The 19,522-nt window shown below is 44.5% G+C and overlaps 1 protein-coding gene across 4 annotated transcripts; it reads right to left on the bottom strand.

Moving 5' to 3' along the window:
* Positions 1-682: 682 nt before the first annotated feature.
* LYG2 (lysozyme g2) lies at positions 683-13,523 on the bottom strand. 4 transcript variants are annotated; one of them, XM_042246425.2, is made up of 7 exons: positions 13,441-13,523; positions 11,701-11,777; positions 10,626-10,720; positions 9,154-9,294; positions 8,204-8,400; positions 7,160-7,298; positions 683-5,145 (listed from the first exon to the last, which is right to left on the bottom strand). In XM_042246425.2, the coding sequence occupies exons 3-7, from the start codon at positions 10,672-10,674 to the stop codon at positions 5,027-5,029; spliced, it is 645 nt and encodes a 214-aa protein (XP_042102359.1). In that variant the 5' UTR covers positions 10,675-10,720; positions 11,701-11,777; positions 13,441-13,523; the 3' UTR covers positions 683-5,026. The 4 variants fall into 4 exon arrangements, with proteins under 4 accessions (XP_042102359.1, XP_060269937.1, XP_042102360.1 ...); XM_060413954.1 differs by having other exon boundaries at positions 11,701-11,772; XM_042246426.2 differs by lacking the exon at positions 10,626-10,720.
* Between the last annotated feature and the right edge of the window lie 5,999 nt (positions 13,524-19,522).

The following is a 19,522-nucleotide window of genomic DNA, read 5'->3' as shown; positions in this document are numbered from 1 at the left end:
ACCCCTTTGCTCTTTGAGCAGGCTTCTCTCCTCTCAGATTGCATCTTCCATACTCTGAAGATACCCATGACTCTCACAACTTCCCCCTCCAACTCTCCTCTCACTGAGGGTACTAGACCTTAGGACTTTTCTGAAGTCTTCCCTGGTGATGATAGTTAAGGCCTCCACAGATCTCCATAGTGTGGACACTCTCCCCAGATCCCCCTGAGAAGACCCCAAGGCCCAGAACCATCCATAGAGCCTCATGCTCTTCACCTGTCTTCAAAGAATGCCGAGTATATGAGACAACGTGGTGATAGACCCTATCTCTTAGCACTGCTCTGTAAATAAGAGCATAGACAGATGCTAGAAACATAGGTAACAGAAACGAAAACAACCCATGCACTGCACGTATAGGAAAGTCTTCGCAAGCACCACAGTGTTGAGCAACTGTGAGGAAAACTGTTTTGTGCCCTCATAAACCCTACAACAATACCTTCAAAACTGTACTGCACTTAAGATGTATCTTTTTCCCCTAAGATACTCTTGTCAAAACATTCCAGAACCCAGGACAATCCTAAGATCCGTTCATTATATTTTTGCAAGAAAATGAAGCTAAAAATGTGTGTGCATAATCCAGTTTAACCTAATTAGTATGCTTTCTATAACTTTAATAAAGGATAGGAACACACATTGGAACAAATTTTATCTGATCATTTTATTTTAGATCCATGGACACAAAGCTCAAAGGATACCTGAGCAGGGAACTCTTTTTCTTTAGAGAGGACTCCCAAAAAACCTCCTCAGAGCTGTAAGTGATAAGGAATTTTTGTTCTTTACCTGTGAAAAGGCTAATCCAGATTCTCTGGCTCCAGTTCCTTAAGTCAGAAATACCTTGACCGAGAGTTCACTTTGTAACATGTCTTTATCTTACTTTTAGAATTCAGTGTGGGAAAAATGCAGGAAGTAGTGACGGAAGGCTGGGGAATAGAGGCAGCAGGAGGGGACGCCAAGCCCATGGGAGAGCCTTAGGAAATGGAGAGGTTTGTGTAGACCTACGAGTTCAGAAGGGGCAAACAGCCTGGGGAACAGGTGGAGGAGCACAGACCCTGCAGAGGGAGGACCGTGAGTGTGAGCGACTGAGTGAAGGACATAGTGGGAGCGAGAATTAGGTAGGCTAGGAGAAGACACGGTTAGGAACAGAGCCACATGGAGAATTAGGGAAGCCAAACCTGTTGATTTTCACACCATTAACTTGGGATGTGCAAACAGATAAGATGGGATGCTCACAGTCACGGCTCCATATGGTTTTGCTAGTTTCAAATTACAGTGAACAGCCTCCAGCAACTAATTTCATTCTTTAAAAAATGAGAAAAGCTGTTTTTCCTCAATGATAATTACACTCAAACTGGATTTGACAAAGCCAAGCACTGGAGTGGTGTTGCTACTCTTTGCTGCTGTTAAATTTGAGCTTGTCAATCAAATAGGAATTCAACCCCAGGCAACCAGCCAAAAAGATAAACAAGTGAAACAGAAATGAGAAGCAATTCACACCCAGATTCCGGTGGCTGCTGGTGTGCAGCCCTTCTCGGGATGCCAGAGCCTGCAGATTCGCGCAAAACAGTGGTCCCTAACCTTTTTGGCACCGGGGACCAGTTTCCTGGAAGACAATGCTTCCACGGACTGGGGGTGGGGATGTGGTTTCAGGATGATTCAAGTGCATTACATTTATTGTGCACTTTATTTCTATTATTACATCAGCTCCACTTCAGATCACCAGGCATTAGATCCTGGAGGTTGGGGACCCTGTTGTCAAGTGTTCAGGCTCTTTAACCTCAAAAGGCACAATGAGAAACCGCGCCTCCCCATCCCTTTCTGCCCTTCACATTTTTAAAGCTTCAGCCATGTTTTAACCTGTCATCTTCTTAAAAATAAACAGCATAGCTTTTCTGAGGAACGTATTGAGTGAACCCAAGCAATAGGAATGTCCACATGGCATAATTCCTTTCACACTTTAATCTGTGTTTTGTTCTTTGTGTTTTCTCCCCCTCATTGGCCAGGCCTTCCTTTGTGTTCCTCTGACTAAAGCCAGCCTCTGTTCCAGGTATTTGTGAGGTTTGTTTTGGGGTCGGGGAGATGGTCAGGATCTTAGTTCCCTGACCAGTGATTGAACGCACAGGAGAAATAAGAGACACGCGTTCGATCCCTGGGTCGGGAAGATCCCCTGAAGGAGGGCATGGCAACCCACTCCAGTATTCTTGCCTGGAGAATCCATAGACAGAGGAGCCTGGCGGGCTACAGTGCATAGGATAACAGAGTTGAACATGACTGAAGCAACAGCACATGCTAGAGGGAGGAAAGAGAGGTTTTCTGGAGAGTGCCCTATACACAAGCAAGGGCCTTCCTATGTCCCTAGACATTTCAGGATCCTCAGTTGATTTACAACTGCCAGGATCTGCATGTCGGCATCTACGGCCTCCTTCCCTTGGAAGTGCAGGTAAGTACACCGCCTAGTTGCATGGCAGACCAGAAGAGCAAAGAATTAACCTGCTCTCCCCTCAACAGGCAGATACTCAGTCAATGGCTCTTAGAAGTTGATGCATAAGTACCCCAGCTCCTTGGCCCTAGAGTGTAATATTAATAATTCTGCAGTGCGTGTTTTGTACAATTCCTTGATGTTTGCTTGCAGGACCAGACTCCATTGCCCACTGTGGTAGCCAGCTTGATGATATATGTTTTATGAGTTGTCTTCCCTTCCCTGTATCCCTGAGCCACTTCATACCAGCATTCCCTGCAGCGCTCAAATAAACCACCTGCACCTGAGGGTCAGGGTCAGGGTCAGGGTCTACTTCTATGGTAACCAAACCCTGACACCTTAAATATGGGCTCTCGTCTACAACATCTGGTGTCTCAGTCATAAGTCATCATACTGTTTCTTGTTTTTAAATTATTTTGAAATGATCTCACCTGGGTGTACTTTATTGTTTCAGTGGTGACATTGAAGGAGTTTGCAGTTAAATGGAGAACATGTTTGTGGTTTCCCCCACAGAAGAAATCATTCTCGAGCAAAGTGAATGTCTAAAGAATGTCCTGGATTGCCTATATGCAGAGGTAATAATCAAATATTTAACAGCTGATACAGCCTGGTCCTCATCTGATCATAGAAGATGCTGGCCTGTATACTGCAGGCTGTCACACTATGGGCTCTGCCCCAGTGAAACACAGGGGTCCCAGCTCGGCCTGGGTCACATCTTCAGGCAGGGTTGAGAGGTCATTGAGCAGAGAAGGATTTACCTGGCTTTCTCCAGGGGGGCTCAGATGTAGGCAGTTATGATTTTTTTTTTTTTTTTTTTTGGCTGTGCTGAGCCTTGGTTGCTGCTCGAGGGCTTTCTCTAGTCTCGGTGAGTGGGGCTACTCTTTGTTGCCATGCAAGGGCTTCTCATCACGGTGGCTTCTCTCTCTGTGGAGCACAGGCTGTAAGGCACAAGGGCCCAGCAGTTGGAGCATACAGACTCAGTAGTCTCAGAGCAGGTGGGATCTTCCCAGACCAGGGATCGAACCCCTGTCCCCTATGTTGACAGGCAGATTCTTATCCACTGGACCAGGGAAGTCAGGTGGGTATGATTTTGATTCCTCCTCAGAAAAAGAAGTTATGTATAGAAACATTCATCAAATATCTCTGAAGGAAGCTAAAGGCCCAGCAAGGACCACATTGGCAGGGACTTTGAGAACTTTACAATCCAACATGTTACTGGTGTTTTTCTCCTAAGTATGGAAGCGAAAGCTGCACTCTACCTGAGGCTTCAGGAGGAATGTCTCTTCCCCATGGTAGGTGGTCTGGGCAAGACCAAAAAGCAAAGCAGCCAGCCCATGGGTATGTGTATGATCCAAGATAATCCATCAGACTCTCTCCCATGGGATGATAAAAGTGAAGCAGAATGGTGAAAGGATGGGAGAAAAAGGCATTGGAGTTCATCTATGCAGTGAGTGCACTAGTTGATTCATGCAGTAGGGTGCTACAAAGCACGGTCAGCTGGTTCCTGCTACCCAGAGTCCAGAGTTGCCTGGTTTCTCTTCTTGTCCTCGATCTTCTCATTGGCTCTGCGAGCCTTTTGATAGCCTTTCAGTAATTTCCTTTTATTGCTTAAAATTTCAAGGATTGGCTTTTACTTGCACCTAAAGAACCACAACAAAGTCAGGCCCAATATGCTTATCTTCAGCCACATTTTGTGGAGAATGGACCCCTTGAAAGAGCATGTGGCAGCAACTACTGACTAAAAAGGGAAGAAGAGAAGCCAGTCCCTGTATCTTCATCAAAGAAGAGGAAGAAGACATAGGAGGCAGGAGTGGGCCTGAGGGATGCAGTCCTTGAGGAGGATTAGCTTTGCCGAGGTTGGCTCTCAGGTGCCCAGGGAGCTCAGATTCCACCCTGGGAACCTGACGGTTTCTCTACCGTCTCCCAGGTTGGCTTATGAGTCAGGCATCCCTCACAAGCAAAGCTCCAGGGGCTTGAGCAGATGCTGGGAGGAGGTCCAAGGCTCAGGTCAGGCTCTCTTCTTTTTAGTAATTCTGGTAAGACAGGGAGTATGTGGGCATTGAAATCATGAACTAGGACTTCCTGGTGTTCCAGTGGTTAAGACTCTGCTTCTATGGCAGGGGGCACAGGTTCGATCGCTGGTCAGGGAACTAAGATCCCACATGCCGTGTGGTGTAGTCAGGAAAAGAAAAATCGTGGGCTAAAATGAGGCCCTGCTGGAATAGGCAGACTTAGTCCTAAGAATATGGTAAGACTACATAATTTACTGTGATATCCACTTTACTGCACAGTAATTATGCATGTATCTATATATATCTCACAGAAAACATACTGTGAACTGGAAGGGTTTTCCTTTTTTTATGCTTACTTGCATGAAGAAGAGTAGGAAATGAATTTTTTGTCTTAAGTGCAACAATTCTTTGCCAGCATTGGGTACAACACAGCCTTATCAAATGCTCAAAGAGGGGTCATATGAGCACCTACCAACCTGGCCCGCCCATGGAGCTTTGTCTAGAAGCCATGTTTCTTATAGAACTTAGCTCGGGCTAAAACATCATTGACATAGTCAGCCTGTATGTCTGCAGAGGTGGCAATGGCTTCAGTTCCTGACTTGAAGGCTGAGAGACCACCTGAAATGAAACCAGAGGTTCGGATTGAAAAATTAACTTTCAGCAGAAGTAAGCTATGAGCAAATCTCCAAAAGCACAGTCCCAGATCTTCTTCCCCCCTTCCTCCCCTCCTCAGAGGATCTACTTCCTCAAGAGTCAGTGAGAAAATTCCAGATGGCTTTCCTTCTGTCTCTCTTTTTCTAGAGGCTTTTGTTTTCTTGCTGCAGAAGTCAGATTTGCTTCTCATTTCTTTACCAATCTTCACTCTGAGGATACTTGTGACATTGTCTCAGTCGTTCAGTACCTCATTCATTCACTCTCTCATCCATTCAGTAAATGTTTTTAAGCAACTACTGTGCACCAGGATGGGTGCCACACTGGCTTGCACACTGCACAGCGATGCCCGAGACATACTCGTTTCTTTGTAGGGGTATGTGCGCAGTGTGCACGTGTGTGTTACACCCTAGAAGGTTAATCTTCCGTAGTTCCTCATGTGTTTAACATAACCGTGCTCTGCTTGGATGTCTAGAGAAAAAGACCCCTGGTCCTGATCCCTGCCTCCTAGGACCTTGAAATAGAATATAGAAACTGTTTATTGAAAAATCAGGCTGTAAAGTAATGGAAGGAGAGAGGTACTTGCATATGGGTCCGTAGGAGGTGTGGTTGAATGTAAAAGGAGAAGGAACCAGGAAACCTCAGAAAACAATCTGGTTGTTCTGGCCAGGATGACTGGGTATATTATAGTGCCTAGAAACTGTTTACTCAAAAATCAGGCTGTAAAGTGTGGAAGGAGAGAGATACTTGCATATGATGGGTCCGTAGGAGGTGTGGTTGAATGTAAAAGGAGAAGGAACCAGGGAACCTCAGAAAACAATTGTTTGTTCAGGCCAGGATGACTGGGCATATTATGGTGCCTTTCACAGAGACAGAAAATATGAAGAAAAAGCAAATGTATAACGGGAGGCTAGTGAGTTAATTCGCTACCCCGTGGCTCAGCTGGTAAAGAACCCACCTGCCAATGCAGGAGATGCAAGAGATGTGGGATCCCTGGGTTGGGAAGATTCCCTGGAGAAGGAAATGGCAACCTTCTCCAGTATTCCTGCCTGGGAAAGCGCGTGGACAGAGGAGCCTGGTGGGCTACAGTCCGTGGGGTCGAAAAGAGTCAGGTACAACTGAGCGAGCAGGCAATGTGAGTTGATTCGGTCTGGGAGATGCTGAACCTGAGGTGGTCTGTGATCAGCTTAGAAGGCATCTTTCCCTGGACACATCATGGTACTTAAAGCCCTGCTGTCACTGAGGATGCTCACGGGGTGAACATTCATTCCAACAATTCAGAAAGTGGGCAACAGTTTCTTACACCAGGGGAAAAAAACCCATCAGATAAAGGCAAACATATTCTTTTAAACGATCACACTAGCTCTCAGGGCATCACTCAGGACCAATGATTGGCTCAAGGACCAATGAGAAGTCTTCCCTGGTGGTTCAGTGGTTAGAAATCCCCTGCCAAGCCAGGGGACTTGGGTTTGATCCCTGGTCCTGGAAGATCCCACATGCCATGGGGGCAACTAAGCCTGTGAACCACAACTACCGAGCCTGTGCTCTGGAGCTCCCGAGCCACAACTGCCGAGCCCACGCGCCACAGCTGCTGAAGCCCGCATGCCTGGAGCCCATGCCACCCCGCCTCCACAGTGAGAAGCCTCTGCACCGCAACTCGAGAGTAGCCTCCAGTTGCCACAACTGTAGAAAACCCTGCGTGCAGCAACTAAGACCCAGCGCAGCCATAAATAAGTAAATGCTTTTTAAAAAAGGAGAACCAAGGAGAGATGCAAAAGGAACCCCAACGTCTGGCAGAAGGGGAATGGAAGCAGAAAAGAAGACCACTCCAGGGAGCTCAGTGCTTCAGAGAGCGTTCAGGTCCTCCCAGGTCCAGGGCTGCCCTGGTGGGCATGGGCCCAGGAATACCCAGGGCACACCCGGCCTTCAGGGCTCCCTCACTCACCGCTCTTCTAAACAAAGCACTACACATCTGGCCTACCTTTGAGGTGCTGAGCCACACTCCAGCTGGGGAATTTTTTCTGGATTGCCTTAATTCTGTCTGTGAGAATCCCAACAGCCTGCAAAAGGTGTTCTTTGCCATCCCAGGTACCAACAGGACGATGAATGTTTTTATCAAGCTAGAAAATTCAGATAAGAATGTCAGCATCTGAATGGAACAAGACAGGTTTCTGTTGCCCTGATTTCTATTCCTTATAGAGGAAGGTCATGGGCACCGCCTTGCCCCTTTTCTCTGTTTCCACAGAATCAATTCTAAATGCCCTTTCTTTCATAGGAAAGAGAGTCTGAAAAACAAAGTAAGATTTGGGAGAACTGGGTGTGGCATAGTTTTAGTTAAGCACTCTAATATTAACAAATAAATAAAGGAAAAAGTTGTTTTAAAACAAGCAATGAGCACCCAAAGTCTAGATATTTGCAGTCAAAAATATCTTTTTTCTAAGTGGGGAGACTGGAAGTCTGGGTTTCTCAGACAATTCAAAATAAAGCCTGGTGGAATTCCCTGGTGGTCCAGTGGTTGGGATTTGGTGACTTTGCTTCCAGGGCCCAGGTTCAATCCCTGATCAGGGAACAAAGATCCTACAAGCTGTGTGACACAGCCAAAAAATAATTAAATATGAATTTTAAAATAAATAATAAAAGCCTGGAAGCAAATATTCTGAAAATTTGAGTCCCCTTCCTCCAAATTGCCTAATGAACAATTTGGTTCAAGTAGGACTTCGTTATAATGTTTTGATCTACATGGATGAAATTTACTATGTCATGAACCTCAAGTGGATACTGGTAATAGTGCCCTTTTTTTTTATATAAGATTTTCTCAATTTAAGTATATAGCATAGTATTCATTGCAAATTGTAGTTATAATACCCATAAGATACTTTTTTTTTAAAGATATCAAATGTTACAGAATTACCAGCAAAAGCCATGCAAATACCATTGTTTTAAAGCCTAGGATAAATGAGAATAGTTGCAAATAATCTATCAGGAAGGATGGAGTAGGGCTGACAAAAAGCTTCTGGTTGAGTACCTGCATCAGGCCAAATTTAAGTCCTGTGTGGTCCCAGCCATCCAGCAGGATGGTTCCACCATGGCTTTCTCTAGAGATGATGGCTGCAATGAGAGCAGGGTCCACGCAGTGCCGCAGTCCAATTTCTTTGATCAGAATTTGGTAAGACTGTAAGGCCTTCAAATCCATCTCAGCAAACATCTCAGAACCACGGATGCCTGCGTCAATAGAAAATAAACGGTGTTCTCCACTTCATAAGAGAACTCTTTTTCAGTTTAATAAGTAAGCCACAGCTCCTGACTGTAGCCCCTCAGGCTTGGGACAACCATTTTAGGACATTTTTGATCTCTGATTGCATAAACCCAGAAAGGTCCACAGCCCAGATGGATACCACTTCCACTTTCTTTATTGTTCTTCTGTTTTTAGCCACATTTGGTGCAAGAGGGGAGGTCTTGGACATGAAGTCAGCCAACCTAAGTTTGAGTCTGGTTCTGCTGCTACCTAGCCCCGGAAACTTGGGAAGTCCTTCCTCCTTGCTAAACCTCAGTTGTCTGATCTGTAAATTGGGAAGGTAGGATTAGATTGACCTTGCAGTTGCTTCAAACTCTGACATGCTAATACTGAGACAACGTGAAGAGTCTTCGGAGCAGAAGACCAGGAGAGGGCATACAGGGAGCCTTGCCCAAGACGCTCATGTTGTAACATGAAGCAAACCCAGCAACAGAAGGAAAACAGAGCCAGAAACGGACGTTTTCCTATGTAGAAGTAAACACATCTGGGTCAGGTTCAGAAAGGATGAAGGGAAAACAGAAGAAGTTTGTTAGATGGGTCGGGATTCTGTTTTCCTCTAGTTTTTAATTTTGATAATGCAGTTATAAAAATGAACTTCTCAAAATTAAGCTACTTCCTAAGAAAGACTCTGAAAACGATGAAAGGAGGCTAGCTAGACGCTTGCACAGCCTTACACTCACCGCAGGCAATCATCCTTGTGTTATCACAGGGGACACCAGGGGTCTCCATGGTCATGATGTCGCCGTAGCAGCCGTGGTACAGGCGGAAGTGCAGGCGAGGACTCATTGTGTGAGTGAAGGAGTGTGAGCCCCAGGAAGCGCCTGTAGGGTACAATGATAATTCGCCTGAAACCTTCGAGGAAATACTGCTCGAGTTGCTCTTATGAGTATTACTAAACCAATGGCAAAGCCATAGGCTTAATCCTCCCAAACCCCTCTCCAAGACCCCAGAATGGCTCACTAGACAGAACAGAACAGAAGATTCCCTCTTCCCACTCTAGTCCAACCTTAAAAAAATTGAATACTACCCTTAATTCTAAACTTTGTTCAAAGTATTATGATAATCAGTTCTTATAGGTCTCAAAAACATTTGCTGCAATCTTCATCAGAATGAAAACTGCCGGTAGAGTTTTAAGTAAAAACTTGGAGAAAATTTTTAAGACACCTCTGACACAAGTGCTTCTGGAAATGTAAACATCTGAAGTCATAACGGCTTTTGTTTAGGAAGATAAGAAAGAAGAGTATCATTCGCTTAAAGAAAGAAGGTTATCATTCACTTAAAATGGTAATTTGATATCATTTTTCTGTGAAGTTGAGTTTCTATCTAAGTCTAATTAAGAAAATTGGAAATAAAATTTAACTTACCATGAAATTTAAGTTAAATCTATTCTTATTTTTTATTTTGTTATTATGAAGTGAGTTTCTATTTACTGAAGGAGATAAGAAGCTTGTCTATAAGTTGAAAAGTCTCTTCTAGTAGCTGTTAGGATGGCTGAATTGTGCCTTAAGACCACAAATTTTTGTTGTAACAAATTATATTTGTTAAAACATTTGCTGTGAAAACCTGTGTTTCACTTAGTGTTGTGAATGGTGTTTTTAACTAGAGAGGTAGATTTTACCTTTTCCCATAGATCAGTTCTGGTTAACTAGACCGTGTAAATTCTAGAGACTTTCTTAGGATTAGGCACAAAGTCAATGGAACTCTTCCTTGCAAATGTTTAGTCGCTGAATCATGCCTGGCTCTTTTGTGATCCCACGGACTGTAGCCCACGAGGCTCCTCTGTCAATGGGATTTCCCCAGCAAGAATACGGGAGCAGACTGCCATTTCCTTTTCCAGGGGATCTTTCCAACCCAGGGATCAAACCCACGTCTCCTGCATTGGTAGGCAGATAGGTTAGGTAATATTTATCTTCAAAGGAAAGCAAAGAAACTCTAAAGATTAACTCTTCAAAGTATGTGATTTTTAAAAAGCAAAACTCATCAAAGCCAATAAAAAATGCAGACATAATCTTCTCTCTCCCATATACAAACAGGCAAAAAAGGAATTAAAAAATGAACCAAAAGGGCAGAGAGTGAAACCATCAAGTAAACTCGGGTTGCTGAGAAAGCCTATCTAGATTATAGAAGCAGCATAAACCAGCAAAGCCCTTACATTTCTTTAAGCTGTGTGGATTCCCATGTGAGGCAGAGAACAGGAGCATCGCCTTGACTCCCCTCTTGGCCCTTGGTGTCTGATAGTGTTCGTGCCTATAGGGTGTGTGTGAAATACATATGAGTGAATGAATGGACGGAGTCCCACGACACAGATCACATGTAAAATTGAAGCATGGGTTGTAAAGTAATTGGCCTCCAATTAAAATAAATAAATTAATTTTAAAAACTGAAGCATGGGGTTTGAGAGTGAGGGTGCAGACAGAAAACATACATCCAGAATCTGACCACTTCTCATCACATCTGCTACCACCATAGCCAAACCAGCATCGTGACTGGTCTGGTTTAATGTTCAGCCTCTTAACTGACCTCCCCACTCCACTCTTGAAGTCTATTTTGATCTTATGAATATTTCTATAATAAAATGAATTACATTAAATAGAGAAAAAGACATTCTAAAAAAATGAAAAGCAAAAACTCTATGCGTGCATGCTAAGTCATTTAAGTTATGTCCGCCTCTTTGCAACCCTATGGACTATCGCCCACCAGGGTCCTCTGTCCATGGGATTCTCCAGGCAAGAGTACTGGAGTGGACTGCCATGCCCTCCTCTGAGCATCTTCCCCACCCAGGGATGGAACCTGCATCTCTTGTCCCCTGCATCGGCAGGGGACTTCCACTGGCATATATCTCCCCAAATGCCTTTTTGGGTGCCTTTTAGGCACCGTCATACTGACTGAAAGTGAACTCTTTCTTCTAAACTCCTCCCAGAAAAGAATTTTTTCTATTCGCTCATAGAACTCTTATTTACTGTCTGGAATTGACAGTTTTCTCTTCCTATGTCTTGCCTCACAAAGCACTGTTCCGCAATTTCCCACTGATAACACCTCCACTTGCTTGGCAACACTCTTAATTATAGAAATAAGCAGCTGATTCATGGCTGGGCCTGTCAGGAGAGCCCACCCCCAACCCCATGACATATAATCACTACCATTTCTGATTTATGACTGGGCTGGATGGGGCTAGATGTTTTTGTGGACACCTCGGAAACAGTCCTAAATGTCAGTCAAGAACTTACCAATGAGGACAAAAAGGCCCCCAAACAGGGCAAAAGATAGCATGGTAGGCAGTGACGCGTATCTTACAGCACCTGTGCTGATTCAAAAGAGAAACTGGTTAATTTTAAAACTTGAAAGTTTCCTAAAGAAACTAGTTTTGATTTTCTTAAAAAAGTTTCTTTTCAATTCAGTGCCCTTTTTTGTGTCCAAGATATTATTCTCATAGACTCAGTTCATTGGATCACTCTCTGTCCTAAGCACCACTCCCAACTCATTTTAACCAGATTTCATACTGACATGAGCCCATGAACATCTTTTTAAAATTTATTTTTAAATTGGGGTATAATTGCTTTACATTGTTGTTTTGGTTTCTTCTATACAGTGGCCTGAATCAACCATGTTGTTGCTGTTTATTCGCCAACTCTTGCAGCCCCATGGATTGTAGCCCCGCCAGGCTCCTCTGTCTGTGGCATTTCCTCTTCCGAGGGATCTTCCTGACTCAGGGATCTAACCTACTTCTCCTGCTTTGGTAGGCAGGTTCTTGACCTCTGAGCACCAGGGAAGCCCAAATCAGTCATCAGGTCAGTTCAATTCAGTCGCTCAGTCATGTCCAACTCTGTGACTCTGTGGACTGCAGCACACCAGGCCTCCCTGTCCATCAGCAACTCCCAGAGCTTACTCAAACTCATGTCCATTGAGTCAGTGATGCCATCCAACCATCTCATCCTCTGTCATCCCCTTCTCCTCCCACCTTCAATCTCTCCCAGAATCAGAGTCTTTTCAAATGAGTCAGTTATTTGCATCAGGTGGCCAAAGTACTGGAGTTTTAGCTTCAGCATCAGTCCTTCCAGTGAATATTCAGGACTGATTCCTTTAGGATGGACTGGTTGGATCTCCATGCAGTCCAAGGGACTCTCAAGAGTCTTCTCCAACACCACAGTTCAAAAGCACCAATTCTTTGGTGCTCAGCTTTCTTTATAGTCCAACTCTCACATCCGTACATGACTACTGGAAAAACCATAGCCTTGCCTAGACGGACCTTTGCTGGCAAAGTAATGTCTCTGCTTTTTAATATGCTGTCTAGGTTGGTCATAACTTTTCTTCCAAGGCTGCAGTCACCATCTGCATAGGTATACATATATTCCCTTCCCTCTTCAGCCTCCCTCCCACCCTCCTGTTCCACCCCTCTTGATCAGCACGGGAGTCTATGAACAACTACTTACATATGTTACCTACACACACACTCCCATCCATCTCCAAACAAGGTCACACCACAATTTTGTTCCTATTCTTGTACTAGTCTCCTGAGAAAGTCAAAAGAAACCACTTTTGATAAGAGGAACCTTTGAGATCATGACTCAGAAGAGGTTTGCTGTGCTCCATTTCTTCCTCCATGGGCTCTATTCTTGGCTTCATTCAAAAAGCAGCTTATGCGTTTTACAAGATGTAACAAGGCTGGGACTCCAAACTGTTCTGCATACTGGCTACATTGGGAGATTAGGACTGACGTATATACACTCCCATGTGTAACACAGATAGCTAGTGGAAACCTGCTATAGAGCACAGGGAGCTCACTGGCGCTCTGTGACCTACAGGAGTGGGAGAGGGGTGGGGGTAGTTGGGGAGGGAGGCTTAATAGGGAGGGGATACATGTATACTTATAGCTGATATACTTCATTGTACAGCAGAAACTAACACAAGATTGTAAAGCAATTGTACTCCAGTTAAAAAACAAAAAGCACAGTAAAGCTAGGACTAACCTGGTTTGGGACTTTGCAGAAAAAAATCTCTTGTTTCTCTTTGAGAAGGTCTTCTGAACTCAGCGGCAACCTGTCAGGACTTTACACAGTGGTGACCTTTGTCCTATAACAGGTTGGTTTAAGTTCGAAAATCCATTAGCAAATTTCCGTCTTCCTGGTTTCAATCCACTGCCTTCAGTGAAGCTCTTGTGCTGTGGAGGAGATTTTAAACACCAGCATGCATACTTGCCTGCCTCTCTCACCTTCATCCTGTACCTCCAATCTGGGAGGAGCTTTATATATGCTTTAAAGCCCTCTCTATAAACCACTGACCTCATTAGGCCTGGTTATAATGGTACTCAGGGCTTAGGTGGCCCTTTTAATAAGAGGATTTAAAAGTATATATTAACCACTATTAATCAATTAATCTAATGAACCCCCAAGTTGTACTGGAGGTATATATTTGGTGGACGGTTTCTGGGTTTCTAAAGTTGTGCTAGGCAAACACCTTCTGAGTGTGAGAAGAAGAAACAGATAATTAGCCTTAAAAAGATAAATAAATAGGAAATGCTAGCAGCTGCCACTCTTGGATTGTTTACCTGAAATGCTAAGCCTCCTGCTCTTTGGTCTCCATCCCACGGTCACACGGTCCTTTTGGCTCTTCGCTCCGATTCTGCCTGACAAGCAGATCTAAGAGTGTCTGCCTGCTCCTGAGATGTCAGTGAAAAGCCGGGGACTAGAAACAGGGGTACTGGTTTCCCAAACTTCTGAAGAAATGTGAAAACAAAATTTGGCCAAGGATGCAAATTTCTTCGAGGATGGACTCTTTTCATACTGATTTGCAGGAAAAGATGGAGCCCATTGTGCAGCTCCAGAAACAGGAAGTGGAAGGGATGTTCTTTTTTTGCATCTGTCTGCACTGGGTCTTTGTTGTGGCACTCAGGCCTCTCTTTAGTTTTGGTACAGGGGCTTAGTCGCCCCATAGTTTGTGGAATCTTAGTTCCCTGACCAGGGATGGAACTCACATCCCTTGCCTTGGAAGGCAGATTCTTAACCAGTGGACCACCAGGGAAGTCCTGGGCAAAGTACTTCCCAGAGGGGAAGAGAGTCTGACACGGGTCTTGCCACCAGTGTGAGAAGTTTCTAAGGCTGTACACATTCTTTCATTCATCCCCCAGGTGAACAGAGGTGTGAGGGAGACTGGGCAGGAGACAGGGAAGACAGAGGCCCTGAGTCTAGCGTCTTCCAGGCTCCCTGGCAGTGAGCAACCACACCTCCTGGGAAAGCTGATCTCTGTTCAGCCCACTGCACTAGCTGCTGCCCGGATCCATCTCTGGTTTGTAGAATAGTCTGCCCTTCACATGGCCTCCAGCCTTGCATTCCAGGGAAGAAGGGTGGGGCTGTCCTGACTGATGATGCTCCTGCCTCAGCCATCAGGAAAATGGCTCGTGCAGGCCCTGCTCCACCACTCCTGTCAACGTCGCGGTCGGGGCCACTCTTTACAAAGTGGTTTGGCGTGGGTCCAGCTGCTCCCAGACGGCCCTCCGGAGACCGTGGCACCAGCTCATAGCCTTCCCAGTGCCAGGGCTTCTGCGGGGCTTACCAGCTAGGAGTGAGCAGAAAGATCAAGGAAGGGAGAAGAGCTAGTGGAGAACAGTTAAATTAGGTAAGAGATACTGGGTAGAGACGGAAGCTGTCTCTAGAGAATACAAGAAATCATAAAACACAGAAAGGACTGTTGACTGTGGAGCTGAGTTTATTCTTCTCCCTGTTTTCAGAGAAGGGGCCTCCAGTCCTTCCAGGTATGAAGGTCTTAATGTCCAAGCCCTCTGCAGTTTAAAAAATGGCTTTCAAACTCACGTGGATTACGAAACCGTGCCCAAGTTATGAGACTACAAATGAGCATTTATTTGACACCCATTGTCCATTAGGACTGAAGCGACTTAGCAGCAGCAGCAGCAGCAGTCCCCTAGGTTGCTGTGGACATTGTATCGTTTGATCCTCCCAACGACCTTGTGAGGTAGGTATTATCCTTTATTTTAGAGATGAGGAAAATGAGACTCAGAGAAGTTAAGCAACTTATCAAAGGTTACACACGTAGGACATGGCAAAGCTGGGATGTGAACCCAGGACTGTAAAACTCCAAAATCCACATTCTTCTACTGCATCAGAGGTACTGGCACCATGGTCCAATGACCCCAGAGAGTGATTTACCCTAACAGGCTCAAATCAACCAGTTTGCACACAAAGCATTATCTGTGGTCTGAGTAAATAATTCCAGTCACAGATATTTACCAGTCATTCAGGTGGATGCTGTTCTACTTTTAAAATACAAATGAGTATGAGTCAACTGTATCCTCAGTGTCCACTTGTCACTATACCTTTTCTGCATCAACAGCAACTGCAGCTAACATGCATTGAGCTTGTACAGCAAGCCTAGTAGAATAGTAGTAAGGGGTACAGCCTAGGCCTGAACCCAGATTGGTTGCACTCTAAAGCCTAACTCTTTAAAAAAACAATTATTTTATTGAAGAATAGTTGATTTACACTGTCATGTTAATTCTGCCATATAGCAAAATGATTCTGTTATACATACATACATTCTTTTTCATATTCTTTTCCATTACAGTTTATCACAGGATACTGAATATAATCCCTTGTTCCATACAGCAGGACCTTGTTGTTTACCCATTTTACATATAATAGTTTGTATCTGTTAACCCCAAACTCCCTACTGCCTGCTTGGCAACCACAAGTTTGCTTTCTATGTCTGTGAAGTCTGTTTCTGTTTCACAGATAAATTTGTATCATTTATTTTATAATTTTTATTACTTTTGGCTGCACAGCTTGTGGGATCTTAGTTCCCCAACCAGGGATTGCACCCACACCCTCAGAAGTGAAAGCTTGGAATCCTAACCTCTGGACCACCAGGGAATTCCCTGCGTCATGTTTTAGATTCTATCCATCAGTGATGTATGATGATTTGTCTTTCTCCATCTGACTTCACTTAGTCTGACAATCTCTAGGTTCATCTGTGTTTCTGCACATGCATCATTTCATTCTTTTCATGGCTGAGTAGTATTCCATTGTACGTATGTACCACATCTGCCTTTCCATTCATGTGTCAATGGACATTTAGGTTGTCTACATGTCATAGCTATTGTAAATAGTGCTACTGTGAACACTGGGGTGCACGTATCTTTTCAAATTAGTTTTCTCTGGCTATATCCCCGGAAGTGGAATTGCTGGATCATATGGCAACTCTATTTTTAGTTTTTTGAGGAACCTCCATACTGTTTTCCATAGCAGCTGCACCAATTTACATTCCCTAAAACCTAATTTTTTTAATTCATTCATTTATTTATTTTGGGTTGTGCTAGGTCTTCATTGCTGCACAGGCTGTCTCTAGTTGTGGCAAGTGGGGGCTACTCTCTGTTGTGGGGCACGGGCTTCTCGTTGCTGTGGCTTCTCTTGCTGCAGAGCACAGGCTTCAGGAACACAGGCTTCAGTAGTTGTGGCTCACGGGCTTAGCTGCTCTGCAGCACGTGAAATCTTCCAGACCTTGGATCAGACCCGTGTACTCGGCACTGGCAGGCCGATCCTTATTCACTGTACAACCAGGGAAGTCCTAAAGCCTAATTCTTACCATTGCAATCTACTGACCCAATGGATGATTAAACCCAAGTGCTATCATATGAGGATCTTAGTTGTTGTTCAGTCACTCAGTCATGTCTGACTCTGTGACCCTGTGAACTGCAGCACGCCAGGCTTCCCTTTCCTCTGCTATCTCCAGGAATCTGCCTAAACTCATGTTCATTGAGCCAGTGATGCCATCCGGCTATCTCATCCTCTGTCGTCCCCTTCTCCTCCCTCAATCTTTCCCAGCATCAGGGTCTTTTTCAATGAGTCGGCTCTTCACATCAAGTAACCAAAGTATTGGAGCTTCTTAGTAATTTTTGGATGATCGTAGTAATTTTTGATATTTCGAAAGGAATTTACTGAATTTACTGAATGATTCACCATCTCTTCCTAGGGATGCCAAAAATGGCTCTGCACGTGAGTTGTGATCATGCTGCCAGAAGGGGCTTGCAGGGACCTTGTCACCTGCTATAATCTCCCTCAGTCCCCAGGCTTTCCAAAATAAAAATACACTCTACATGCATGCAAGGTCCTTGCGGTGCAAATGGAACTCTATGACCAGTCCCCTGACCTCATGCCTCTTCCAATCAGTTGTCTGCCTCTCAAACTTCACACGACAGCAATTCTCTGGTAGTCTCTGGCAGAAAGATCCCCAGCCTGGATGTCTAGAGACCCAGCTCCCAGTCTCTGATACTCCACTAACCAGCTGAGGGTAGCCAACAGTGGAGACTCTACTTTCCCATTTATAGAGTCAAAAAGTTGGATGAGACCAGATGATCAGTGAGATGTCCTCTGGCTCCCACCATCTTCTGGAGTTGGTGAGTCAAGTGAGTCTGGATCTAGGAGAGGGAATAAACATGGGAGGTTGAGGAGAAAGTAAGTTTTAATTTTGGAGTTCTTGCAGGAGAAGATAAGCACACATCCTTTTACTTTGCCATCTTGTGGGCCTTTGACTGTGTGGATCACAACAAACTGGAAATTTCTCAAAGAGATGGGAATACCAGACCACCTGAGACCTCCTGAGAAATCTGTATGCAGGTTAAGAAGCAACAGTTAGAACTGGACATGAAACAACAGACTGCTTCCAAATAGGAAAAGGAGTACGTCAAGGCTGTATATTGTCACCCTGCTTATTTAACTTCTATGCGGAGTACATCATGAGAAATGCTGGACTGGAAGAAACACAAGCTGGAATCAAGATTGCCAGGAGAAATAGCAATAACCTCAGACATGCAAATAACACCACCTTTATGTCAGAAAGAGAAGAAGAACTAAAGAGCCTCTTGATGAAAGTGAAAGAAGAGAGTGAAAAAGCTGACTTAACACTCAACATTCAGAAAACTAAGATCATGGCATCCAGTCCTATAACTTCATGACAAATAGATGGGGAAACAATGGAAACAGTGAGAGACTTTATTTTCTTGGGCTCCAAAATCACTGCAGATGGTGACTTCAGCCATGAAATTAAAAGACGCTTGCTCCTTGGAAGAAAAGTTATGACCAACCTAGATGGCATTTTAAAAAGCAGAGACATTATTTTGCCAACAAAGATCCTTCTAGTCAAGGCTATGGTTTTCCAGTAGTCATGTATGGATGTGAGAGCTGGACTATCAAGAAAGTTGAGTGCCAAAGAATTGATGCTTTTGAACTGTGGTGTTGGAGAAGACTCTTGAGAGTCCCTTGGACTGCATGGAGATCCAACCAGTCCATCCTAAAGGAAATCAGTCCTGAATGTTCATTGGAAGGATGATGCTGAAGCTGAAACTCCAGTACTTTGGCCACCTGATGCAAAGAACTGACTCATTGGAAATGACCCTGATGCTGGGAAAGATAGAAGGGGATGACAGAGGATGAGATGGTTGGATGGCATCACCAACTCGTTGGACGTGAGTTTGAGCAAGCTCAGGGAATGGGTGATGGACAGGGAAGCCTGGCGTGGTGCAGTCCATGGAGTCGCAAAGAGTCGGACACGACTGAGTGACTGAGCAAGTGAACTGAACTGAACTGAGGAGAAAGGTATGGAAACTTGGACTGCATTTCTGTTCTCATCAAAATGACAAGTACCATGCAACTCATCCTGTTTAAGGTGGCTTTCAAAGTGAATTTTCTCTGATTTTCCTCTCTGCCTTGCAGTTAGTCAATAGTAGAAGGTGTTGCAATGGTAAAGAATCTTCCTGCCAATGGAGGAGGCAAGGGTTCAACCCCTGGGTCAGGAAGATCCCCTGGAGGAAGAAATGGCAACCCACTCCAGTATTCTTGCCTGGAAAATTCCATGGACAGAGGAGCCTGGTGGGCTAGTCCATAGAGTCACAAAGAGTCAGACACGAACAAGCAACTGGGCACACACACACAAAGACCTTTATCATATATAAATCCAGAATTTAAATGTAAGACCCTGTTCGTCAACCATTTTCATATGAACAAGGAAAATATAAAAAGAAGTGTCGTTTGCTGGCTTCCTTGT

Source organism: Ovis aries, chromosome 3 (assembly GCF_016772045.2).
Source record: "Ovis aries strain OAR_USU_Benz2616 breed Rambouillet chromosome 3, ARS-UI_Ramb_v3.0, whole genome shotgun sequence".
Lineage (NCBI taxonomy): Eukaryota > Metazoa > Chordata > Mammalia > Artiodactyla > Bovidae > Ovis > Ovis aries.
This window is presented reverse-complemented; position numbering and strand designations above follow the sequence as displayed.